Source organism: Stenella coeruleoalba (assembly GCF_951394435.1).
Source record: "Stenella coeruleoalba genome assembly, chromosome: 5".
Taxonomy (NCBI): domain Eukaryota; kingdom Metazoa; phylum Chordata; class Mammalia; order Artiodactyla; family Delphinidae; genus Stenella; species Stenella coeruleoalba.
In genome coordinates this window covers 61,631,353-61,657,538 of record NC_137150.1, presented here as the reverse complement: position 1 = coordinate 61,657,538, position 26,186 = coordinate 61,631,353, and the positions used below count along the sequence as shown (strand labels likewise).

The 26,186-nt window shown below is 45.8% G+C and overlaps 1 protein-coding gene across 4 annotated transcripts in view; it reads left to right on the top strand.

The window, feature by feature from the left end:
• ABCC5 (ATP binding cassette subfamily C member 5) overlaps positions 1-26,186 on the top strand; it is an 88,482-nt gene that overhangs the window by 40,156 nt on the left and 22,140 nt on the right. For all 4 annotated transcript variants that reach the window (XM_079921301.1, XM_079921299.1, XM_079921298.1 and 1 more), the window contains exons 11-24: positions 2,494-2,850; positions 6,483-6,554; positions 8,741-8,865; positions 8,985-9,057; positions 11,135-11,338; positions 12,216-12,359; positions 14,775-14,877; positions 17,630-17,814; positions 18,438-18,584; positions 18,886-19,015; positions 20,504-20,657; positions 20,749-20,877; positions 23,716-23,902; positions 25,613-25,702. In XM_079921301.1, coding sequence (XP_079777427.1) covers positions 2,494-2,850; positions 6,483-6,554; positions 8,741-8,865; positions 8,985-9,057; positions 11,135-11,338; positions 12,216-12,359; positions 14,775-14,877; positions 17,630-17,814; positions 18,438-18,584; positions 18,886-19,015; positions 20,504-20,657; positions 20,749-20,877; positions 23,716-23,902; positions 25,613-25,702 — 2,100 coding nt within the window. The remainder of the gene's footprint in view (positions 1-2,493; positions 2,851-6,482; positions 6,555-8,740; positions 8,866-8,984; positions 9,058-11,134; positions 11,339-12,215; positions 12,360-14,774; positions 14,878-17,629; positions 17,815-18,437; positions 18,585-18,885; positions 19,016-20,503; positions 20,658-20,748; positions 20,878-23,715; positions 23,903-25,612; positions 25,703-26,186) is intronic.

The window sequence follows — 26,186 nt, the reverse complement described above, 5'->3', positions numbered from 1 at the left end:
AAGGTAGAAAGTCTCAGCAGAGAAATAGAAGATATAGAAAATAACCAAATAAAAAAATTTTAAGCTAAGAAAATATATTAATCAAAATTTGAAAATATATTGGATGGACTTAGTAGCAGAATACAGGTGACAAAGGAAGTCTGTGAACTTGAAGATAGATCAGTTGAAATTATCTGTGATAAGCAGAATGTCCACCCCTAAGGCAGATGTTTTGGGCATAAATTTGTCCCCCTATTTGTTTCTCTGTCCTTTTTAGTGAATGGCTTTGGTGGCATTTTGGACGAAGGAATAGGAATTTATAGTACAGATTGTTCACACACCACCCCAACCCCCTTATTTCTCGAGAGCTCTCTTCTTTTCACTTACTAGTGAGAACCTGTTTTAGCAGGTGGCTTCTCACGCTACAGATCCTTCCTCTATCCAGGAAGCTTCAGAGTTAATAATAGAAGCAAAATCACCCCCAGCTCTGTTGTATGCCTCATGAGAATGAGTCTCATTCTAGCTAATTCCTCTTGGCAAATCTCCTCCTTCCCCCCCCCCCGCCTCCACTTCTGGGAGGATGATAACTTTAGAAAGGCAGTGAGAAGCCACCTTGTAACTTTTCTGATAAGACAGTCACCAGTATAGTGTTGCCAGGTTTAGCAAATAAAAACACAGGCCACCCAGTTAAAACTGCATGAGACGTACTTATACTAAAAGACTATTCATTATTTATCTGGAATCAAAATTTAACTAGGCATCCTGTATTTTATCTGGCAACCCTATGAGTAGTCTCTCCTCTTCTGCTCAAAAGATACATTCTGATTTGATTGCTTCAGTGAGTGAGAGTAGTGTTTTGATGTAAAGTTGAGGTTTATGGTTTATGTATCTCTAAGATTCTGTTGTCCTGGCAGGTGCAAATCCAAGTAGATATAAATTTAGGTGTGTGGGGCGCTTGTGTGCCTCAGCATGTCCAGGCAGAGTGACCTGAAGCTGAAATCCTTCTGGGAGGAGTGCGGGGCTGCAGGGAGCCTGTGGGAAGGGAAAGTGTGGACGAGCTGTGCAAGCCAGAGGCACTAGCATAGTTTTTGTAGTGCATGAGGCCTACAAGACCCATTTAGTAACTCTTTAGGAGAGAGAAATGATAGGAATTCTGTCAGCATATGGTTTCACTCTGTGAAGGTGGGCAGAATATTTGGCATGTTATTCTCAGCCCAGTCTCTTAGGAAGGCTCTGAGCAAATGAAACCAATGGCTCTTTTCAGAAAACTGAACTTTAAAAAAAAAACTACTTTTTTTAAAGGTTGACCAAGAGTGAAGATTATCTAGGAGATTTAGAAACATGACATTTCTGGGAAGATCAGGGATTGGGAATGGATAGGAGACGTGCCAATTTAGGGATGCAAAGAGCAAGCTAGGAGTTTAGGATTTAGGAGAAAGAGCTTGCTCTTAGGCGAGGGGATTATATGGTACATTTAATAGCACCTGCAAACTTTAAAATAGTTGGGGGTTCTCGGTAACTAAGCAAAGAGTCCTGCCATTAAAAGCCATCTTTTCTCTAAAGACTTTGTAACGTTTAAAAAAAATTTTAATCGTACTGGGAATCCAACTGGGATAGCACCCTATAGGGAAGATCACTGGGTTAAGGGAGGTGTCAGAAGTGGGTTCAAAGTCATGGGCACATGTTGGTCCTGGGCAGAGGTTTATTATGGTCACTGTTTCAGATCTAATTTCAGAGACATTTAGTTTTTCAAGCATTCCATTTCTCTTCCCCTGATATACCTCAGTGGGACTTGGGGAATGAGTGGGAGGGAAGAGTCTTTCTTTCTTCCCAAGGATGTTTCTGAGGGAGATACCCTTCCCTTCCACGCAAGCCCTTTGTTTGAATTCTCACAAGTTCCGAGGCAGGACTTGGAAGACATGAGAACTTGTTGGCGAGAAGATGTACTCCGCCGTCAATAGAACCTTAGGTACTCCTTTCTAACCGGAGCGAGCTAGGCCTGGTCACAATCTCAGCGCTGCCTCTCCCCCTGACATGTGCATGAGGGAAGTGCCTAGGCTTGGGGGTTCTGCAGGAGTGGTCTGGAAGGCAGACAGAGTGATGAGGGTCTGAGCAGGGGAGCAGCGTGGCTGCCCTTTGGTTTCCCTGCTTGCATTTTACTACCTGCTACTCAGCGACTCATGAGTGAGAACAGGGGCTGCAGACCAGTCAGTTAAATAGCCCTTGGCCCACATTAGACTGGTGGAAAAGGAAAGAGTAGTTTAGCATGTAACTGGTAGCGTCGAGTGTTGGGCCAGTTAAGTAGGCCCCTGTCCATCCCGAGGGTGTCCCCACACTCCCGTGACCTCTCCGTGGGCCTGAGGCTGGGCTACACTAATGAGCTACCTTTTGCCCTTCAGCTTCCTTCCACTGTATAGCCTGATGTGTTTTGCTTCGTGAGTGTACGCCCTAGGCTTGTCTCCCTGGTCTTGATCCAGTGTCTCATCTTTGCACCTCTCTCACAACTCCTATCAGAGTTTGTTTCTAATGGAAGAGGTTCACATGATACAGAAAAAACCAGCCAGCCCTCACATCACGATAGAGATGAAAAATGCCACCTTGGCATGGGACTCCTCCCACTCCAGTCTCCAGAACTCACCCAAGCTGACCCCCAAAACGAAAAAAGACAAGAGGGCTGCCAGGGGCAAGAAAGAGAAGGTGAGGCAGCTGCAGCCCACTGAGCATCAGGCGGTGCTGGCAGAGCAGAAGGGCCACCTCCTGCTGGACAGTGACGAGCGGCCCAGTCCTGAGGAGGAAGAGGGCAAGCACACCCACCTGGGGAACCTCCGCCTGCAGAGGACGCTGTACAACATCGACTTGGAAATTGAAGAGGTAACCATCTACCAGGTGTCTATCCTGGCAGGGGTAGGCAGCTGCCAGTCCTTTTAGCGAAGGGCTTTCTCTCTGGGAGTGGTTTTGAACTAAAGAGCAAATCTGGCCAGTTCCGCCTCTAGAAGGGATATTTAGGCATTTAACAATAGAAATGAATAACAACTGCTCTCATGAGATACTCATTTTATAAGCAAGGAAATGAAGCATTCGAGCGGGTTTTCCGCAATTTTGCCCTGAATAGATCTGATTTAGTTGTACGTGAGCTGTAATAATGATTTCTAGTTATTGTAGGTCTGCATGAGCTTCTTATTAGCACTGGGCTGTGCATAGCACGGAACCTGACATATAATAGGTACTCTCAGTGATGCTGTGCTCAGCAGTTCTATTGTAACTTTATTTTTTAAGGAAAGGATCGTTATGGTATATGATGTCACGGCCCAGGTAACACAGGACTAGAGTCTCCCACAGGTCCTCCTATAGAGAGTGGCTGCCATAGACACTTCAGGTTTAAGGCTTTTAAAATACAGAATGTGACTGGGAGCCAGCGCCATGTTGAGGGCTGCAGCAGCCAGAGGGTCCCAGGTGTATATATATCTACTCATTCCATTTTTGAGTGCCAGCTCCCTGCCAGGCACTGTTACAGAGTTGTGGATAGAGCAGTGAAAACCCAAATAGGCCCAAATCCCTGCCCCCCTGGAGTTTACCTTCTTCTGAGCAAAGATAGATGGTAAACAAGTAAAAGGGCTACGAAGAAAGGGGATAGAGTGCTTGCTGCGGGGGGGGGGGGGGGGGGGGGGGGGGGGGGCGGGGAGCAGGTGTGCTCAATTTAAATAGGCCTCTTAAGGGAAGGCCTCATTTAAACTAATATCCCACCTGCCATGCGGCCCAGCAAAAAAAAGAAAAAAAAAAGTAATAACAGGCATAATGCATTTGTTACAAATTGAAGGCTTCTGACAACCCTGCATCAAGGAAGCCTGTAGGCATTTTTCCGTCAGCATTTGCTTACTTCATGTCGCTGTCACGTTTTGGTAATTCTCAAAATATTTCAAACCCTCCACCAGGAAAATGATTATGACTCATTGAAGACTCAGATGATGGTTAGCATTTTTTAGTAATAAAGTGTTTTTAAATTGGTATTTACATTGTTTTTCTTAGACATAATGTAATTGCACGTTTAGTAGACTAAAGTATAGCGTAAACATAACTTATATCTACACTGGGAAACCAAAACATTCGTGTGACTCGCTTCATTGCGATATTTGCTTTACTGCGGTGGTCTGGAAGCAGACCCACAATATGTCCAAGGTATGCCTGTATTTGAGCAAAGGCTTGAAGGAGCGAGCCATATGGATACGTGGAGGAAGAAGAGCATTCAGGCAGAGGGAACAGAAGCACAAAGGCCCCGAGTGTGCAGCGTGCCTGTCACAAGAGCAGAGTGAGCATGGGAGAGAGGGGAGGGTGCTGAGGGCAGAGAGGCTTGGGGTGCCAGAGCCTCCTGGAATGATTTCCGCTTTACTCTGAATGGATAGAGAAGCCGTTAGAGGGTTTGGAGGAGAAGAGTGATGCGATCTGACTTACGTATGAAGAGAATCATTCTAGCTTCTGGATTCAGAAGAGTATGTAGGGAAACAAGGAGGGAAGTGAGAAGAACCAAGGAAAAACATAAGAGTTTTCTGGACCAAGGGTGGTGGTAATGGAGGTGGTAAGGAATGTTCATCTACTTAATTGGAAGTGGGCTTAGGGGGTACTAATGCGGTGTGAGGCCTGTTACACAGATCCAGAGCTGGACTAAAGGGAAAACAAAAAGCTCCCAGCTCTTGGAAGCTATAGATAAGAGCTGGGGGAGATGGTCCTCTATGAGACCACCTGCAACAACTAGCATGGTTCATCCCTGGCGGGCACACAAGTCAGTTTTTATAGCTCCAATTAACTTTTTAAAAAATTAATTAATTAATTTTTAAATTTTTGCCTGTGTTGGGTCTTTGTTGCTGCGCAAGGGCTTTCTCTAGTTGTGGCGAGCGGGGGCTACTCTTCGTTGCGGTGCACGGGCTTCTCATTATGGTGGCTTCTCTTGTTGCAGAGCATGGGCTCTAGGCTCACGGGCTTCAGTAGTTGTGGCACACGGGCTCAGTAGTTGTGGCTCGCGGGTTCTAGAGCGCAGGCTCAGTAGTTGTGGCGCACAGCCTTAGTTGCTCCGCGGCATGTGGGATCTTCCCGGACCAGGGCTCAAACCCCTGTCCCCTGCATTGGCAGGCAGATTCTTAACCAGTGCGCCACCAGGGAAGTCCAGACTTCAATTAACTTTTAACAGCAGGCTCCTTATTTAATAACGATTATCTTGATTGAGGCAACTATATCACATCGCTGATCAGCTCTATTAGAGGATTATTCCTTGTAATCAGCTGAAATTTACTCTTCTCCTTTCTATCTGTTGATCCTCCTTCTGCCCTTTACCATCCACGTTCACATGACAGACCTTTAGCTATTTGAAGAGATACCACAATTCCCCCAGCCCCCCTCTTTAGGGAAGAGGTAGGAAGTTAATATTCACCTGATGTCTTCTGTGCCCCAGGCACTTACTTCATTGTTGACATCTTTAGTGACCATTTAGTCATCGGAACAGCATTTTCTCTGTTTTAACCTGACCGACCTGAGCAGAGTCTGAGCCTGTGACTTGGTCTCCTCATCATGACCGGGCTGTAATCTTTCAACTTCCTGAACCATGTCAAAAACTTTGTCCATTATACTTTTATTAAGTACCAGACACTGTGTTTGGTCCTGCAAGGATGGCTCCTTCCAAGTTGCTCAGAGCTCAGTTAGAGAGACAGTATTCATTTAAGTAATAAGACCAAGTCCACACAATTGGAAAGTGCTGGTGGAGCTGGGATTCAAATCAAGACCTGTCTGCCTCCAGAATCCACGCTCTTTCCACACCACCACTCTCTGTGCCTCTCCTCGCTGCCAGTCTTGAGGCAACAGAGTGTTGCTGAACAAGTGGCCCTGCTAATATCATGTCTGTTCTTGAAAACGTTTAACACTGCCCATGGAGAACTCATCATTTTGCCTGAGGATATTCAGTTAATCACAGGCTTGGTTTTCCACTTTCATGTGGGATTGATGGTAAAAATATGCCCTCATTCTTGGAGGTGTTTTGTAGAAAAATGGAAACAACAGTGCACAGTGCACATAATTTTTATGAAAATGATTTATAGACCCTGGAGAAAAAAATCATATAAAATAAAATGAAAATAAAGTAATTTTCAAGAGTCCTGTCCTCTTTTCCAAAAACAACAAGAAAAATAAACAAGTTATCAAAAAGCATGGGTTACCAACAAAGTAGGAAAGGGGGTAGGCCTTTCTAAAAGTGATGTGGGATACCTTAATGTCTGTCACATATTTAATTTTTCCAAAAGGCTTACACATCTGTTACCTCAGTGCATCCCCACAGAAACCCTATGACGTGGGTGGCTGATGAGGGAGAAAAGAGTTAAGTGACTTGCTGTGTCCTCAGGATGACATTCCCATAGTGATGGACTGTCGTTAACATTTTTTTCTTCAAAGAAATCCGAAGTCCTAGAGATGAATGGTCAGTAGTGCTTTAACGACCTTCCTCTCTCGTGTGCTTTGTCCAGGGTAAACTGGTTGGAATCTGTGGCAGTGTGGGAAGTGGAAAAACCTCTCTCATTTCATCCATTTTAGGCCAGGTAAGATTTTGTGATTGTCCTTGGCATTTTCTGCTTCTTTCTCTGGATTCTGCTTAGCCAGAGTCTCAGGAAAAATGAACTTATTTCCTGAAGAGAGTCAGGAAAGGTGGAAACAAAATGACCCTAGGTCTGTATCATACCCCGCCCCCTGCCTTTCCTACCCCTTAACAACAGCACTGTATCTGGAAGGGGGCTGAATGACTGATTGGTACCCAGCTGGAGTCATTTGTTTCTCTTGCCTTCTTTTATTCAGCATGTATTTACTGAGTGCCATAGGTATGCCGGACAGTGTGTTGGGAAATGTCAGAGGTAAGGGATGGACAGACTGCAGACTGCCAACAAATGGACCAGCCTCACCAGCCTCTCTCTCAGAGAGAGAGCCTTCAGGATTTGATCTAGAAGTAAAGACCCACTCCGTTTTCAGCCTAACCATTGAAAGAATTATGCCCTCAAGGAGTCCCTGGTCTGGGACTTCCCTGGAGGTCCAGTGGTTAAGACTCCATGCTCCCACTGCAGGGGGCGCGGGTTTGATCCCTGGTTGCAGAATCAAGATCCCGCATGCCACGTGGCGCTGCCCCCCCCCCAAAAAAAAAGAGGAGTGTCCATGGTCTGATTGGGGTGCTGGGCCTTCTAGACACACAAGCACAGCACAGGGCAGTGAGTGAATAGTGCTCAGAGGGCCCAGAAGAAGGCTGTCAGCATTTGGATTAAACTAGCTTGACTTGTTGGGTGAGATGAGGATAAACTTAAGGTTATTCCTCCTGGTGGATGAAGTCCTCTGAGTCATTTTTCCATATTGAGGAAATTAAACAAATGGGAGAAGGGGCTGGGGAAGATTGTTTTGTGGAATATTTGGTCCTGTTCAGCGTCACTGTCACAGTTGATGGAGTTGTGGCTCTCCTCTAGAGCAGTGGTGCCCGGGGTGGTCTGAGGAAGCCTGTATTCAAATCATCTGGAGGTGCAGCTTCCCACCCACACCCGCTTCTGCCTTATGAGGCTGTACAGTGGTTGGGCTCAGCCAGTGGTCTTCGTAAAAAACCAAAGACCTCCTGTGTAATTTCTGATCATCAGCCAGATTTCAGGGCCAGTGATGAGAGATACAGGTGGAGTGAAGGGGAAGGAAGGGTTAGTGGGCAGCAGTTAAATTGAAAAATGAGTGGGTCTTTGCTTCTGGATCAAATCCTGACAGCCTTCTCTCTGACAGAGAGTCTGGGAATACCGGTCAGCCCTGCTTCTTTAGAGTGTAACTCTTTGTTGGCGGTCTGCAGTGTGGGGTGTTTGTACTGTAGCAGCCGAGAGAGCTGGATTTCCACAGTTAGACCCTCAGGGGGTTTCTGAACACTTGAGTGCGTTATCAGTGTACTTACCTGTTTGGGGGCAGTTGTGGTACTGCGTTACGGCCTGTGTGTGTACACTGTGCATTACCATGTTTGAGAGGACAAACTTGTATGTGCAGATTGGTTAATGAAACTGTTTCAAGCTATAGCATTCCTAACCCAAGACAAACGTCTACTGTTAGTTCCAAAAGGAACACTGAAAGAGCATAAAATGGGTAAATCGATTCATGTCGACCACTGCAATGGAAAACACAATTCAAAGCACATGGCTCATCATGTAGTCTCTTCATGTTGGAGGGGAGGGTCTGTCATCATTGTGTAGATACTCAGCAATACTAGTTGATGTCTAACTGGAATTTTTTCCCCCTCTGGTCTTCATTTTACAGAAGCAGCTGATGTAGCCAACAGCCTGTATTAATTCTGTGGATGAGCTGACCTGCGCTCATCTTGAGGCAGGGACTAGCTCTAAATCTTTACAGCATACTCCCCAGGGGAATTCTGCAGGGGCCTTCTGCTTGTGCTTCCTTCAATTAGAACAGTTTGCAGTTAGGAAAAGAGGATAATAAAGTAGCTTATGGGTTGCTGAATGAAGTATTTGTTCATTCAAGTCATGGGTTATGCTGGGCTCCCATCACACGTAAGCAAGGAGAACTTTGATTTTCTTGACTGCTGTAGCTACTGCTGTAGCTTTGCTCTCTGTGGAACAAAGGTGAGGTCCAGATTTGGGTTCAAAAAGTATCCAAGGAAATTGCCAAGATTTTCAACTCCGCTGTGGAATGTCGGGGGTTCTGCTGGCTTAGGGTGATGGTTTTGCGTTGTGATGCCATTAGATGGTGTCTCTTTCCCTAGATGTCACTTCTAGAGGGCAGCATTGCAGTCAATGGAACCTTCGCTTATGTGGCGCAGCAGGCCTGGATCCTCAATGCCACTCTGAGAGACAACATCCTCTTTGGGAAGGAATTTGATGAAGAAAGGCAAGGAATGTTTGGTTTCTGTCATGCTTTCATCTTGGCTGTGTGAGACACAGGCAGCCCGAGTCAGCAGGCTCTACCCCAACCGTGTCCCTGATGCTGGGTCTCTTTGTGTCCTTCAGATACAACTCTGTGCTGAACAGCTGCTGCCTGAGGCCTGACCTGGCTATCCTTCCCAACAGTGACCTGACGGAGGTACAAGTCTTCTGTCCCTGGTGGGCCAGGGTGTTTAGCAGAGAGGATTCTGGAAGATAGGTGGCGGGGCTATGCCAGAGCCACCTCCTAGGAGTGCATCTTAAATGCGTGGGAGAAGAACCTACACGGGAGTTTTACTTTCTCTGGGACTTTCTGTTAGGAAAGCATCTGGTCCTTAGGGCAGGAATATCAACACTACCTGTTTTTTTGTTTTTTTGTTTGTTTGTTTGATTTTTGCGGTACGCGGGCCTCTCACTGTTGTGGCCTCTCCCATTGCGGAGCACAGGCTCCGGACGCGCAGGCTCAGCGTCCATGGCTCACGGGCCCAGCCGCTCTGCGGCATGTGGGATCTTCCCAGACCGGGGCACAAACCCGTGTCCCCTGCATCAGCAGGCAGACCCTCAACCACTGTGCCACCAGGGAAGCCCCAACACTACCTGTTTTAAGCATATAAATATTTCATGTCATGTGGATTTTAAGCAAAATCCCATTGTTGGTTCAGAATTCATGTTTTCTACCCTATTCATTTTTCTTTTTTTTTGCGGTACGCGGGCCTTTCACTGTCGTGGCCTCTCCCATTGTGGAGCACAGGCTCTGGACGCGCAGGCTCAGTGGCCATGGCTCACGGGCCCAGCCGCTCCGCAGCATGTGGGATCTTCCCGGACTGGACTGGAGCACGGACCCGTGTCCCCTGCATCAGCAGGCGGACTCTCAACCACTGCACCACCAGGGAAGCCCCTACCCTATTCATTTTTAAAACCAAAGTCAAGCATGTGCTTGTTGAGCTTCTTCCCCTGAACTTCATTCTGCCAACTTCCTTACTCACACATGGTTTCCAGAGAGGCCTCTCCCTCTAGAAAGAAAGAGTCCTTAGCACAAACCCGCCTTTCTTTGCTTCTCTGCCCTGGAACAGTTCCCAGAGGCTTGTCTTTGGAACTGGCTAGTGCCTTCAGTGTTGACACTCACCTCCCATGACCTGTCCTGGAGGTCTCCGGGGCTGACTCTTTTATTCAGCTGACTTCAGTTTAAGCCCTCAAACCAGATTTGAATGGTTTGATTAGTTGACTGGTTCTCAGATCCTGGTCCCCTGATTAGCAGCAAATCAGTAGCATCACTGCAGATTCTCAGCCACACCCAAGACCTACTGAATCCAAGACTCTAAGGGTGGGGCTCCACAATATGTTTTAACAAGCCCTGCAGGTAATTCTCATACATGTTCTTATTTGAAAACCTCTGAATTAATGGAATTTTTTTTAGATAAGATTTTTTTAAAAATACAGAGCCAGTTGCCGTTTGACAATTGATTTTTTTTCATTCGTTTATTTAGTAATATTTATTAAGTGCTTGTTATATGCCGGCTGCATGTGCAGAAGCTGCTGGGGGCACTGGGAATATAAAAGAAAAGGACAATAGTCTGTGTCCTCAAAAAGCTTACAATCGAGAGAGACATCCCGACAAATAGGCACAAAATAGGCTGATGAAAGAGTCCCCTTTCTTTTGGGTGTTAGTGGAGAGGGGGAGGGGAGACTTCACAGAGGAGAGGACGCCAGAACTGAGCAGACACAGTATAGGAGAAGGCATGACAGTGGTGGTGTGTGTTCATAATAGACACACAATTGAAAATGCTCAGATCCCAGGGTATGGAAGGGGGATTGACACTGGAGGCTGAGAGTTGCTGGGAAACCAGGTGGTAAAGGGCCTGCCTTGTCTGCCATATTTGGGGGCTTAGATTATGTTCTTTAGGACTAAGCAAGGGTGGGACATGGTCAGCTTTGTGTTTTGGAAAGGTCTTTCTGCCCATGGAGAATGGATTGTAGCGGGGCATCAAGAGGGCGTGTCGAGGCTCAGATACGGGATTGGTTAGGAGCCAGATGGTGGTGGGAGGGGAGGAGGCATCCGGGCTGATGCCCCCCCAGTTCTGTGTGGGCCCTGGAGGACATGGCAGCACTTCATCCAGGTGGGGAAGTGAAGAGAAGAAGCTGGTTTGGGTGGGGGAGATGTGAGGTGACTGGGGTGATCACTGAGCATTGTTCTGGACTTGAGCTGGAGGCTTCCCGTGCTTTCTGGGCTCCTGTAGATTGGCGAGCGCGGAGCCAACCTGAGTGGTGGGCAGCGCCAGAGGATCAGCCTCGCCCGGGCCTTGTATAGTGACCGAGACATCTACATCCTGGATGACCCCCTCAGTGCCTTAGATGCCCATGTGGGCAACCACATCTTCAACAGTGCTATCCAGAAGCACCTCAAGTCGAAGACGGTTCTGTTCATTACCCACCAGTTACAGGTATGGTGCTTCCTTCCCCAGGCTCCCCATCTTGGCTTGAGAAATCAGAAACAGGGAGGTGGGCTTGGTCCAGGTACCTTTGTGGGGCTCCTAGAGGTCCCTGGAATCACGAGTGTTCACTTGTTCAGCAAATAGCCCCCTGTCCCATTGTACTAATAAAGCTTGTTATATCAGATGGCCATCTGAGTCAGAGATCCTTGGAGCATGTTAGCTTCTGCATGTAAATCAGTAAGTAAAAGGGCTGAGAGGAGTAGACTGAAAATGGAGTTTGGGTATGAGACAGTTTGGAAAGGGTTGTGTTAACATCTATGCGCGAGTGGGAACTGTTTAGGGAAAACAAGTTCTTCTCCCTCTGTCGTTCCATGACCAGCAGCCACTTCAGAGAGCAGCTCAAGGATGTTACCATCCGCTTTGCATATGTTGTCAAGTCTGGGGGGCCAAGCCCCCATTCTGCCGCAGAAAGACTGTAATTATATGTACTTCTGAGCGCAGGGAAGGGATGTGAGGTTTAATGCAGGCCTTTGTGTGGCTTCATCAGCAGATTTATGTCAAAAATTAGAGGAACTGGTTTTTGAACTACATCACGAGGCAGGACAAACTAAAGCAGGGGTTCTCAGTCTCAGCACAGTGGGGTTTGGGAGCCAGAGAGCTCCCTCTTGTGGGGGGCTTGTCCTGTGCATCCCTGGCCTCTATCCACCAGATGGCCGTAGTACCCCCTCCCCCGCAACCGTAACAACCAAAAATGTCTCCAGATATTACGAAGTATCCTCTGGGGGGCTTGTTCACCTCCAGATGAGAACCGCTGAACTAAGGTCTAGGCGTTTGGATGTATTCGCACAAGTATCAGCCACGCTGTTGTCCCTGTCTTTGTCTCCAGTACCTGGCTGACTGTGATGAAGTGATCTTCATGAAAGAGGGCTGTATTACAGAAAGAGGCACCCACGAGGAACTGATGAATCTAAATGGTGATTACGCTACCATTTTTAATAACCTGTTGCTGGGAGAGACACCCCCAGTTGAGGTAAGATTCGTGGTGTGTGTGTGTGTGTGTGTGTCTTTCCAGCAAGAGAGATAGGACCGTAGTGAGTGATGGAGAAATCTCAGCTGAACTCATTGTCCGTGTCTTGTTGGCAGGGGCCCTGTTCTCTGGTGACCAGACTGCTGTGCTTTAGTCCGCATACTGGTTCTATTCTGCGAGGGCAGGGTTGTGGGGTTAGAGAACCGAGGTCTTCTGTCACTGAGAGTTTATCAGCAAGGCAATGACAAGGAGAAGGACGTGGGCTCAGTGTGTGCTGCTGTTCAGTCATAACTCAGCTTCCTAAACTCCATCAAATCCTGACTGAAACATTAGGAAGCTCCTTTCTTAATAATCAAATGAATAAGTTGGCAGAGAAGAGACATTAAATACTGCATACATTTGAAAATTATCTATGGTGTCTTGGCTGCCGACTTGGCACTCATTAACTAGTACCAGCTGTGTCCCAATTCCTGGATTAGGCACTTTATAGCTGTCATCCTGTTCAGCCATTTTAACAGAGCTCTGCGGCCAGATACGATTATCCTCCACTTGTACAGCTGAGGAAACGGGGGCTCAGAAGGGTTAAACAGCCTGCTGGAAAGATCAGTTTGACTCCAAAGTGCTGCGCTGCCGGGCCTCCTGCAGCAACACGGAAAGCTGGCCGCCCGTTCTGGGCTCTGAGTTAGGCAAAGACAAGGGCGTGCGTAGAGCTGGCTCTCATATTGACCTTTTTATCCTCTGGTCGCCTTGGGTCCTAGGAGTTCACTGAGGCTGGGCTAAAAGCCGCTTCTTAGCTACTAGGTCATTTTGATGTTGAGTAGGATGAAAGCAAAAAGTTACTGGGACCTTTTCTGGGACTCTTATTTCAGTGTTTGGGTATCATCCTGTTTGATTTCAGGTTCAGTACAACTCATTGTTCATGATGTGTTTTAGGCCTTTTGATATAACTCTGACATTGCGAGTGTCATCAGTAACTGCTATAGGGACACCTGATCCAGATTTGGATTTTATGATCTCTCCCTGTGACTCTCACGGTGCTTTGGGCTCTTCAGATCATCTCCTCCTCACTGTACACATGGAGGGGAAAATGAGAGGGAGAGAAGCTAAAACATGAAATGTCCAAGGAGCAAAGGAATATCGAGAGGGAGCCTGTTGAGTGAAGGAGCGTGCTTTCAGTATATCACTTCACTTTCCTGAGCCTCAGTTTCCTCATCTTAAAAATGGGGGTGGCACCTGCCTCTTTGAGTTGGTGCATTTGAAATAATATGTAATGTTCTTATCCCAGTCAGTGGTCAACAAATAGTAATTTTCTCTTTAGAGAGTGCATTTATTCATGCACTGTGGTAAATATAAAATTTAGAGTCCTATCTTATGTTCCAGATGTGGCTCTAAATTTTATACTATTTTCTGATGTTTTTTTCACTGTCAATTTTAAAAATCTGGTTGGAGCGCAAACTGGGGTCATGAGGCTGACAGTGACATAGAATTAAATGTAATAAACTATGTATAGAGAATTTCCTGTATAAAGATATAAGAGGAACTTGGAAAGGAGAACATTAAGTAGTTTCTATTATCTCAGGTTCAATTTGATGAATGTTTCGTAAGTCCCAGCGTGCCCCATTATGGGCAGTTCTGGGTGCTGGGCCCTGTGTAGGTTATAACCATGAGTGAGATGTCATCTCTGTCCTTGAGAGACTCGCAGTCTTCTAGGGAAGACCAATACTCTTATGCTCGTACATATGTAACAACATATGTACATATGTAACAACACCAGGTCACATATGTAGCAACATGCTGTGAAAGTACTAACAAGTGCCTGGGAGAACAGGGGAGGGTGAACTCTATTCTAGAGGAGTGTTAAGTTGCCTCAGGGAGAATTAAGATTTGAATCCATCTGAATGGGGACAACTGTGATTGAGTTGGGTGAGGAGAGGAACATCCCAAGTGAAGAACCAGGTGGATAAAAGTCTAGAAGTGGGAAATGGCAGTGTGATGTGAGGCACGGACAGGCTAGGGCCAGAATGTGGAGGTGCTGCAAAAGCAGGCTGAGAAGCGGAAGTTTATCCCATGGTAGATCTGTGATTTGATTTAGTGATGTGGGGATCAGAGATGGACAGAATGGAAGTGACCCCAGCTCAAATACTCTGGACAAGTTGGAATGGATGAGAACAGCATAAAGGCTACTGTGTTCGGAGTTTAGGTCTTCAGTTACTTTGGGGAGAGCAGTGTCAGTGGAATGGTAGGAACCCAGCTTAAAGATTTAAGGAGTTGGGGAGGTTACAGAAGTTAACTTTTAGGAAGCTGGATGTGTCTCTTTTCAATAAGAGCTCGATGGATGTTTCGCTAACGTGTCCTTTGGACATTTGTCTGAATGGCCATATCATTGATGATGGAGACACTTTTTTTTTTTTTTTTAAGATTAATTCTAAAAAGGAAACCAGTGGTTCACAGAAGAAAACACAAGACAAGTGTCCTAAAACAGGGTCAGTAAAGAAGGAGAAAGCAGTGAAGCCAGAGGAAGGTAATGAACTTTTTTGAGATTTGTCATTAAAGTTTTTTTTGGTTTTTATTTTCCACTGAAGCATTTTATTTGCACATACGTATTACATCCCTAGAAAAAGGATCCCATGGTTTTCCCTCCGGTGTGTTTTCACACACTTGCTTTTTCATGGTCCATGATGCTAGATGAGGTTGTCAGTACAATGAAACCAAACTGACAGGATGGGACCTGCCATGTTTCTACATCTTGTGTTGCCCATCAAATCTAGGGCTGGGGCTTCCCTGGTGGCGCAGTGGTTGAGAGTCCGCCTGCCGATGCAGGGGACACAGGTTCGTGCCCCGGTCCACATGCCGCGGAGCAGCTAGGCCCGTGAGCCATGGCCGCTGAGCCTGCGCGTCCAGAGCCTATGCTCCACAACGGGAGAGGACACAACAGTGAGAGGCCCGCGTACCGCAAAAAAAAAAAAAAAAAAAAAAAAAAAAGTTTATCAGAAATTACGCCATGTGGTAATTCATGCTGTTTAATAGCATTGTGTGTTGTAGAGCGCCTGGCCTTATATTTCTAGAATACCAGATTTTTGTATGATTGTTGGGAGACCATGAGGCACTTGGTGTTTTCTTAAGCCGAGCAAGGCAACAAGAATGTCCTTTAATCCTATGCCCTCTTTTCCTCTGCAGGGTGGGGTGAGGTGTAGGTAGTCATAGCTGAGTCATCTTGACTAAGCAAAAATTGAATCGTGGGTTCATCTCTGCCCTTTAAAAGTCATGCCAACCAATGCAGAGGCATGCCAGCTTTAAGAATGCCTACATCCTCAGAACCTCCCCTGTTACAATGATACACTCCTCTGCTTGTCCCAAGCAGACTGCAGCAGGGCTGTGGTGAAGAGTTACAGCCAAGGCTTTTCCTACTTGATTTTCCTATCCAGAGGCCTTGGTCCTGTTTTTTAAACCCTTTATCTTATCAACTGAAACAAATCTTGGGAGTTAGAAAAGCTATATGCAATACTTTAGGCATTTTCACTTTTGTGAACTTGAAGCTGCATATCAGTTTGCAAAGCATAAGAATAATAATAAATAAAAATGCAGTCCTGTTTTAAAGTTCTTTCTGTTGTGTCACCTCCTCACCTGACGTGTTGAATCCAGGACCTTTCCTGGGTTTGCCACTGCTTTTTTCATTTCCTTGTTCTTAAAGCATTTGGCGTTAGGAGGTGACCATCCTGATTTACCACTCCCTGCCTCTTGTCTTTCTTTCAATTAGCCACATATGAGCTTTTGAATTCCGGTGTGAATTGAGATGCCTTACTCTCTCACACACAAAGCAAACACAGCACAGAAGCCTGAGACATCTGTCAGTTCCTGCCACAGACAGTATAAAAAAAATAGAATGTCTTTAGGGGACATTTGTCCTTATTTACATAGCCACTAACCTGGAGACTCACATCGCAAAGTGTTCAAGGCATGTGTTGCTTGTTCCAAGGTAATTACACATCATATATGATAAAGGGGAGAGGCTGCTTCCTGTGGGGATGTTTCTCTGTATTCTCCTGTCAGCATCAATCACCTGACCAGCCCACGGAGCCCCTAGGAAATATCCTGGAATCTTTTCTCTCCTCCCACAGTCAGTCACGCCGTCCTACTGAATTTACCTCCTGAAACTCCGTCCCCATTGCCATGACCCTGGTTCTGGCCTTCATCATCTACCCAGACTGTTACAGCTGCCTCCTTTTAAATCTGTCCTCCACACGAACAGCAGAGAGATCTAGTTAAAAACCAGCCAACTCACTTTCCTGCTTGAGGCCTTTCAGTGGCCTCCCAATGTCAAAGCCGCATTTTCTAATCTTTTTCTTGATTTGGCACACACAGAAAAATGCCACTATTTCTTTGAGCCCCTGGGATGCATGGTAGAGGCTGCCTGAGGTGGCTGGTCTGGCCATCCCAGGCCCATCTAGTGCACAACAGGGCCAGGGAGTCAAATCTCTACACCCCTGTAGCCCATTCTCTTGAGGAGTTCTTGTCTGAAGGATAAAGTTCAAATGCCTTTATCCCGTGACCAGAGCCTCCTTAATCAGCCTTATCTCCTGCCACTCCTTAGGCACACAGAATGTTCCAGCCACGCTGAATTGGATATCTGTGTATACCGATTTGCTGTTTCCCCACACCTGTGCCCATCATTTCCCCATCTGGCCGACTCTGGCTTACCTTTCAAGACATGGTATGGGGAATTCCCTGACGCGTCCACTGCTGAGGCCCTGGGTTCAATTCTTGGTCAGGGAACTAAGATCGCACAAGCCACGTGGCACGGCCAAAAAAATAAATAAATAACGAAATATGGACTGCATAGAAAGTCTTCCGGGAAAACGCCCTGCTAAGCCCCTCACAGCTCCCGCAAGTAGGTTATGTGCATTTCCTGGATGTTCCCATGCTGCCCTGCAAATAGCTCTAGCGTTGGAGTTCGCACATTTTATTATAATTATGTATTTATTTACCTGTTTGTCCTACTAGACTGTGGAAGGATGATCTGAGCCAGATCTCCAGGGCAGGGACCTGGTCTTAATCTTCGTTACCGCTCCAGGACCTCATCCTGGGCCTGGTTCATAGTTGGTGCTTAGTAAATGTTACATGGATAAATAAATGCTCCTGATGAAGGGGAAATAATTCTCATCTAGAGCTCTGTGAAACTGTAGGCTCCCTTTGATTCTGCTGTTCTACAGGTGACTTAGTTTTGAAAAGCAGCCTTTCCTTTCTGAGTTCACGTTTCTCTTTTCCTTACCTAGGGCAGCTTGTGCAAATGGAAGAGAAGGGGCAGGGTTCTGTGCCCTGGTCAGTATATGGTGTCTACATCCAGGCTGCTGGGGGCCCCTTGGCATTCTTGGTCATTCTGTCCCTTTTCATGCTGAACGTGGGCAGTACCGCCTTCAGCAACTGGTGGTTGAGTTACTGGATCAAGCAAGGAAGTGGGGTAAGGTTCCTCATTAATGGGAAAATTATACGTCTCATAAAGTGGCCATCTCTCCATAGTCCCTGTCTCTCCTTAGGGAAACTGTTCTAGTTTTCAGTTAAAAGAAGCAATGAACAAGGATTACCCAGGATAAGATCTTGATGAGTCTCTAATGTAACCTCAGCAGATAATTGCTCCCTGACCAACTCACGGAGCAATAGAGCTTATCAGTAGCAAACTGTAGGCTGCCTGCTGTTGTCCTTAGAAAAGAGAGAGGGGGCTTCCCTGGTGGCACAGTGGTTGAGAGTCCGCCTGCTGATGCAGGGGACACGGGTTCGTGCCCCGGTCCGGGAAGATCCCACATGCCGTGGAGCGGCTGGGCCCGTGAGCCATGGCCGCTGAGCCTGCGCGTCTGGAGCCTGTGCTCTGCAACGGGAGAGGCCACAACAGTGAGAAGCCCACGTACCGCAAAAAAAAAAGAAAAAGAAAAGAGAGAGGGAGCAGGGCAAAGTCTGCCTTGTATCTGCCTCAACCAGGTCCCAGAGTTTTTATCCTGTACCCTCCCTTGAGCCAAGAATGGCCCTGATGCGGGGTTCTTGGCAGTCCCTGGGAGTCTTGCCTCACAGACCCTTGCCTCCAAACAGAACACCACGGTGACTCAGGAAAACAGGACGTCTGTGAGCAGCAGCATGAAGGACAATCCTCTCATGCAGTACTATGCCAGCATCTACGCCCTCTCCATGGCAGTCATGCTGATCCTGAAAGCCATTCGCGGAGTGGTCTTTGTCAAGGTATGCACCGGTGGGGGCCTCTGCTCCTCCTCTCCCCAGAGGCTGCGTGGTTAGGATTCCGCCTGGCATCCCTCAGGTGTACTCTGAGTCGGGGAGCTCCTTTAAAGCAGGATGGCCCTCTCCGAAGTGACCTGCATCCCATGAGCCTCAGCTTTTTCCTATTAGCCACCTCCCTCCTCCACGACCATTCGCCCTTCTCCGGCTTTGGGCATCGATGTCCTGTGGAGTTGCGACCCCGTGGAGTGGGAGCTGAGCCTGCCTGAGTCCCGGATCTCTGATCACGCTGTGCTCTGCCCCTCAGGGCACATTGCGAGCCTCCTCCCGGCTCCACGACGAGCTCTTCCGAAGGATCCTTCGAAGCCCTATGAAGTTTTTTGACACTACCCCCACTGGGAGGATTCTCAACAGGTTTTCCAAAGACATGGATGAAGGTATTTCTCACTGCTCCTCTCTGTTGTGCTCTGGAGCACGGTGGCTGTCGATGTTTGCGTCAGGAACATTTTAGTTTTGGCATTTTCTCCACATTGCAAACTCTTCAGGCTAAGGACCTATCTGCTTTTTCACCTTTTGTCTGAGTTCTTATTTGATCTTATTTAAACTGAAAACCAGTTCAGAGCACTGAGTTAGCATAGAGGCTTTGGACGGGGCATCTCAGAGTCCAAAACACATATTTACTTGTGGGCAGTGCATAGGTTCCTGGACACCTATAACCTCTGACAGGTTTGCTGGATGCTGGATGCCTCATGGACTGTGCCAGCACCAGAACTTAAATACAGTTGACCCTTGAACGACAGGTTGGCTGAATCCGCAGATATGGAAATACGGATGAGGAACGACATAGATGGAGGGCTGACTGTAAGTTATATGTGGACCTTTGACTGTACAGAGGGTCTGTGTCCCTAACCCCTACGTTGTTCAAGGGTCAACTATACTCCCGTAGCCCATAATGATAGTGATACTGCCTGACGTTTATTGAGGGCTTACTGTGTACTGAATATTCTACATGCGTTATCCTAATCCTCACAGCAGCCCTATGAGGTGTGGATATCGTGTCATCCACTGAATACACGGAAAAGCTGATGCCTAGAAAGGTTAAATAACTTGCTGAAGATCACACAGCTATTAAATAACAAGCTGGGAATTGAGCCCAGATCTTTTTGACCCCAGAGCTAATGTTTTTAACTACTGTACTGTGTTGCCTCCATAGAAGGAGTTTGTTTCCGATGTTGATAGGCCAGTGTAAAGCCATGGCCAGAGGTCACAAGGGATCAAAACCATCACTGATACACAGAACAGTGCTACACATGCATGACATGATCCCATTTCTGTTAAACTCACATACACACAGACAAATGGAAAAAAGATTGAAAAAAAAATCAGTGGTATCAACATGTCTCAGATTTGCATGAAAATAGGCAGGGGGAGGAGATGTTCAAAAAACGGTGAAGAAAATGTTGATAACTGTTGGAGGTTCTATACTCTTTCAACTTTTGTGTATGTTTAAAATTTTCCATGATGAAAAATTTCTTAAATGTTAGCGGCAGTTCATTGATATTGGTAAGAATAAAGACTATGTTTATAAGTTTTTTGCACATTTATTTTCCAAATATTTTACAACAGGCGTATATTACTTTGCAAAGTGGAAGAAATGTTTAAAGGGGTTGGGCAGCATAGTGAACCAAAAACAAGGCACAGGGGAGAAAGGTCACTTAAATGCTCTTGGGATAAGAAAAATTAGAGCAACCAGGTTTCCATATTTTTCTTTGATCAGACTGTTTAAAAGGCAAAAATCATAACTTTCAGTTAGGGATTTTAGGGAGCCTCTTTTTGTTTTTTAAAAATTGGGGGAAATTTAAAATTCCATTTTCCCGGTTTGTGGATCCCAGCATCTGACACGTGTTCCTTTACGGTTTCTCCAGTCGATGTGCGCCTGCCGTTCCAGGCTGAGATGTTCATCCAGAACGTCATCCTTGTGTTCTTCTGTGTTGGAATGATCGCGGGAGTTTTCCCGTGGTTCCTTGTGGCAGTGGGGCCCCTCATCATCCTCTTTTCAATTCTGCACATTGTCTCCAGGTAAACAGGAAGTCTTCATGTCTTCCAGGGCAAAGGATGAAGCCAGAGTTGCTAGTCTACCCCTCTGACACAGAACACATTCTCTCTCCAGGGTTCTAATCCGAGAGCTGAAGCGTCTGGACAATATCACGCAGTCACCTTTCCTCTCCCACATCACATCCAGCATACAGGGCCTTGCCACCATCCATGCCTACAACAAAGGGCAGGAATTTCTGCACAGGTTAGTTCAATGGGGGCCCGAGGGTTCAATGGGGAGCCAGCATCTCAGCATTTAATGAGAGTTTAAGAAGCCTTTCAAGGTCAGAATTGCGGATTATAAAGCTCATTACTAAGAGTATTAGTAATTTAATGATCTCTGGTTAAGATTCACTTGCTTGGTGGAACTCCCTTCTGAGCAAATGGGAAGACAAAAACATAGATTTGGAGTCTGCTAGCTTTCAGTTCTGAATGGCTATATTTGATGGAGTTTTGCTTTTTTTTTTAAATTAATTTATTTTATTTATTTATTTTTGGCTGCATTGGTTCTTCTCTGCTGCGCGTGGGCTTTCTCTATTTGTGGAGAGCGGGGGTTACTCTTTGTTGTGGTGCACGTGCTTCTCATAGCAGTGGCTTCTCTTGTTGTTTTGTTTTGTTTTGCTGTTTTTGGAATGGTTACTTTTATTTTTTTAATTTTTATTTTATAAATTTATTTATTTTATTTATTTTATTTTTGGCTGTGCTGGGTCTTTGTTGCTGTGTGCAGGCTTTCTCTAGTTGCAGTGAGTGGGGGCTACTCTTTGTTGCAGTGCACAGACTTCTCATTGTGGTGGCTTCTATTGTTGCAGAGCACGGGCTCTAGGCATGCGGGCTTCAGTAGTTGTGGCATGTGGGCTTCAGTAGTTGTGGCTCGCAGGCTTCAGTAGTTGTGGCTCACAGGCTCTAGAGCGCAGGCTCAGCAGTTGTGGCGCACGGGCTTAGTTGCTCTGCGGCATGTGGGATCTTCCCAGACCAGGGCTCAAAACCATGTCCCCTGCATTAGCAGTTGGATTCTTAACCACTGTGTCACCAGGGAGGTCCGCGGTGGCTTCTCTTGTTGTGGTGGATTCTCTTGTTGTGGTGGATTCTCTTGTTGCAGAGCACAGTCTCTAGGATCATGGGCTTCAGTAGTTGTGGCATGCAGGCTCAGTAGTTGTGGCTCACGGGCTCTAGGGCGCAGGATCAGTAGTTGTGGCTCGCGGGCTCATTAGTTGTGGCACACGGGCTTAGTTGCTCTGCAGCATGTGGGATCTTCCCAGACCAGGGATCGAATCCATGCCCCCTGCATTGACAGGTAGATTGTTAACCACCTCACCAGGGAAGTCCCAGTGTTTTGCTTTTTATTATTATTATTTTTTCTTTTTACTTTTTTATCTTCTGAGCAGTAAAAGACATTCATTGATATTAGACTGACATTTTATTTAGCTGTTGAATATTGTTTGTATGAGAAATTTATGTACATATATAGCCATTGTGGAGATTTGTGTTAACAAGAGATTGAATTAGACTAAAGGTCATTCAGTAGAGGACTGGTTAAATAAGCTGTGTTGTCCCCATGTGGTGGAATATGATATGGCCCCTAAAAAGAATGAGACTGCTCTCTAGGTACTGATAATGAATGATCTCCAAGGTATATTAGTGAAAGAGCAAGGTACAGATGGGCGGGTATTGTGTGCTCCTTTTAATGATGTGTCTGTATCTGTAACATTTAGAATATCTCTGAAAGGACACATAAGAAACTAATAGTTGCCACTGGAAAGGGGAACTGAGTAGTTGGAGGAGGGCAGGAGAAAGACCAACTTTTCAGGATAAAACCTTTTGTACCTTGTGAATATTCTGTCCTGTAGAGTATATCATTCATTCCAAAATTAAGTAATTAATGTTAAAAAGGAACTCTAAAATAGGAAGGGTTAGTTAAACAATTCAGAAAAATGCATCCTAACTTTAAGTGAAAAAAGTGAAATATGCTGACCGTGTACGTGTGTATGTACATACCCACAGAAGTGTGAGTGCATTGAAAAAAATGCTGGGAGTAAATGCAGCAGAATATTAACTCTGGTTTTAGCTGAGTGGTGAGAGTACTGGAATTTTACAGTTTCCTCTTTTATTGCATTTTCTTAATTTTCTCTAAAGTGCACATATCTTATTGTAAGGAGGGTAGTGATTTTTTTTAAAGCAAAGCACATTTGCCCACCCAGATCTCCCACTCTGGAGTTCTAATTGTGTGTAGGTGCCAGACTTTCAGGTGGGGCGTGATCTACTCTCTAAGCCCCCTGGTGACAGTGGTGTGTTGCTCCTGCAGTGACAGATTGTCTAGGTCTTTTTGCTCTGGTTTAAATCACTGCTCCTGGTTCTTTGCTCCATGGCCTTGGGAAACAAGTGTGTCAGCAGGCAATTTCCACTTTCGGTCCAAGGTTTTCTTTTTTTCTGGTCTTGTGCCATTTCTGCAGTTTACCTTTGTAACCTCTCTTTCTTTGAGGAAATGACCCCTGACCTAAAACATTTTTCTAAAGCTTAAGCAGGGCTTCCCTGGTGGCGCAGTGGTTGAGAGTCCGCCTGCCGATGCAGGGGACACGGGTTCGTGCCCCGGTCTGGGAGGATCCCACATGCTGTGGAGCGGCTAGGCCCGTGAGCCATGGCCGCTGAGCCTGCGCGTCCGGAGCCTGTGCTCCGCAACGGGAGAGGCCACAACAGTGAGAGGCCCGCGTACCGCAAAAAAAAATAAAATCAAATAAAGCTTAAGCAGCCTCTTTATTTGGTCTCCTTCCCTCCTGCTTTCCCTATGCTTTAGAAGTAGGTATCTTTCCCTAGCATCTTTAACACGTTTCTTTGAAAGGGTAAAACTAGAAAACCCTCGTGTCCTCCTGTCTGTGGAGCCTGGAATACTCTGCACTCCTTAAGTTTCCATCTCACACTCCTGGTTACAAACAGTAGTACTTCAGTATTAGCCCTCCACCCAGCACTCACCAGAGCTTTGGCATCCTCCATGCCCAGGGTTGTGTGGTACTTTATTTGCCTATTAGGTGTTCTGTCTTCCTCACAGGTACCAGGAGCTACTGGATAACAACCAGAGACCCTTCTTCTTGTTCACGTGTGCGATGCGGTGGCTGGCAGTGCGGCTAGACCTGATCAGCATTGCCCTGATCACCACCACCGGGCTGATGATTGTTCTCATGCATGGGCAGATTCCCCCGGCCTACGCGGGGCTTGCCATCTCCTATGCTGTCCAGGTTAGTCTCTGGGATGGGGGCGTCCTCTTGCTCGTATGTTGGCCTAGGAGAGAGCTGGTAGGGGGCTCTACCCTAAGCCATTGTTTTACTTCCGACTCCTAGAGCTTTTCCCCGTCTGCTTTGGCAGTAACACTCTGGACTGGTATACAGTCAGCCCTCCACATCCACATGTTCCACATCCATAGATTCAACTAACTGCAGATCAAAAGTATTTGGGGGGAGAAATTTCTGGAAAGTTCCATAAAGCAAAACTGAATTTACTGTAGGTGGGCAACTATTTATTTTTGCCCAACTATTTTCTACATTGTATTTATAACTATTTACATAGTATTTACGTTGTATTAGGTATAATAAGTAATCTAGAGATGACTTAAAGGATACAGGAGGATGTGTATAGTTTATATGCAAATACTATGCCATTTTATATAAGGGACTTGAGCGTCCGTGGATTTTTTTTATTGGCGGGAGTCCTGGAACCAATCCCTCATGGATACTGAAGGTTGACTGTATAGGAATAAAGGGATTTAACTCTGTTGCATTTGTCTATGAAATAGGTGCTATTTTTTTCTTAAATAAATATGATTTTGAAAATGGTTTCTTAATTGTAGGTTTCTGTCTTCACTACCCTTTCATCTCTGGCCTCTTCCTAGTCTTCTAAGAAATATATATCAATACGTTTCTCCTGTGTGTTTTATTTTCAGGCCCCTGATTTTCCCAATACTGTTACATATGTAAACCCTTCTGGCTCCTAGGAATGGTTGAAGGTCTTCAAATAGATCAAAGAACAATTGGGAACTTGAGCACTGACTAGATATTTGAAGATGTTAAAGAATTGTTACTAACTTTTTAAGATGTGACAATGGTTGTTTTTAAGGAGTCTTTATATTTTAGAGAGATATAAGCTGAAATATTTATGGGTGAAATGATAGCCTATATGGGATTTGATTCCAGATAATACGGAAGGATGGGGTGGTATAGATGAAACAATATTGGCTGTAAGTTGATAATTTTTTAAGTTGGATGTTTGATACATGGGAGTTCATTATACTCTCCTCTCTATTCTTGTATACGTTTGACATTTTTCTATATTGGAAAGATAAAAATAAGTAGCCAGAAGAAACCTAAGAAGAGATACGTATCTTCACAGATACCCAAAGATATTTGTCCATGTTATGCAGACTTCCTTGATTATTAGAGGTGGGGGGAGAATCTGTGTTTTATATATGCTGTGTTTCAGAGTCCTCAGTCTGAGGCACACAGGGGCTCTGCATTCAGTTTTGGCCCAGCCTCATTTCTCTTATTTGACCTTGCTGGAAGCATTCTCACTGCTGCACACAGGTTGATATAATCTCCATTTGTTGTGACTACTGCATCAGGTGTAGATGCAAGTATGAAGCACAGCAGTTATTCAGCTACAGTTGAATTACTGGAAATGTAAAGACGGGCGGAAAGCCCTCAGATACAGGAAAGTTAGTGCCAGCAGTACCAGAACGCCACCTGCATTCACTGAGAATTGCAGTTGATTGGGTGCTATTAGGCATTGTCTTAAATATTTAGAGAATGATTCGGTCCCTAAAATCAGCTGCTGCATGTGCCCAGTTAGTTCTTGTAACTTGAGTTGTGATCCCTTAGATGAAGGAGGTTTTCTGGCGTTGGCCTGGTGTGTATTAATAGTAAATTCTCTCTTGGATTCTTGTTTTCCGTTGTCAGTTAACAGGACTGTTCCAGTTTACTGTCAGACTGGCATCTGAGACAGAAGCTCGCTTCACCTCAGTTGAGAGGATCAACCACTACATCAAGGTCAGGCTGCTACAGGCCTTTTGCTACAATCTGACTTTTCATGGAGCAGTTTTACCCTTTCACAGCCTCGAGTGAATGTCCCAGGAGGATGCTTGTTTTCTCTGCCTTATCTTGTCCCACAGGAGAGGCAGCGGTCTCTCCAGCATGTGTGGAGTGGAGAAGAGAATATCTTAAGATTTTCTAAATATATTTGTGAATTGTGCCTGATTGAGAACCTATGTTCATCAGCTAATTTTCAAAGCATTCCTTTTATTTATTTATTTATTTATTTTGGCTGCACCGGGTCTTAGTTGCAGTGTGCAGCCTTCTTCGTTGTGGCATGCGGACTTCTTAGTTGCGGCGTGCATGTGGGATCTAGTTCCCTGACCAGGGATCAAACCCCGGGCCCCCTCATTGGGAGCATGGAGTCTTACCCACTGGACCACCAGGGCAGTCCCCAAAGTATTACTAATCTCATTAATTCAGTTAAGCTGACTAATGTAAC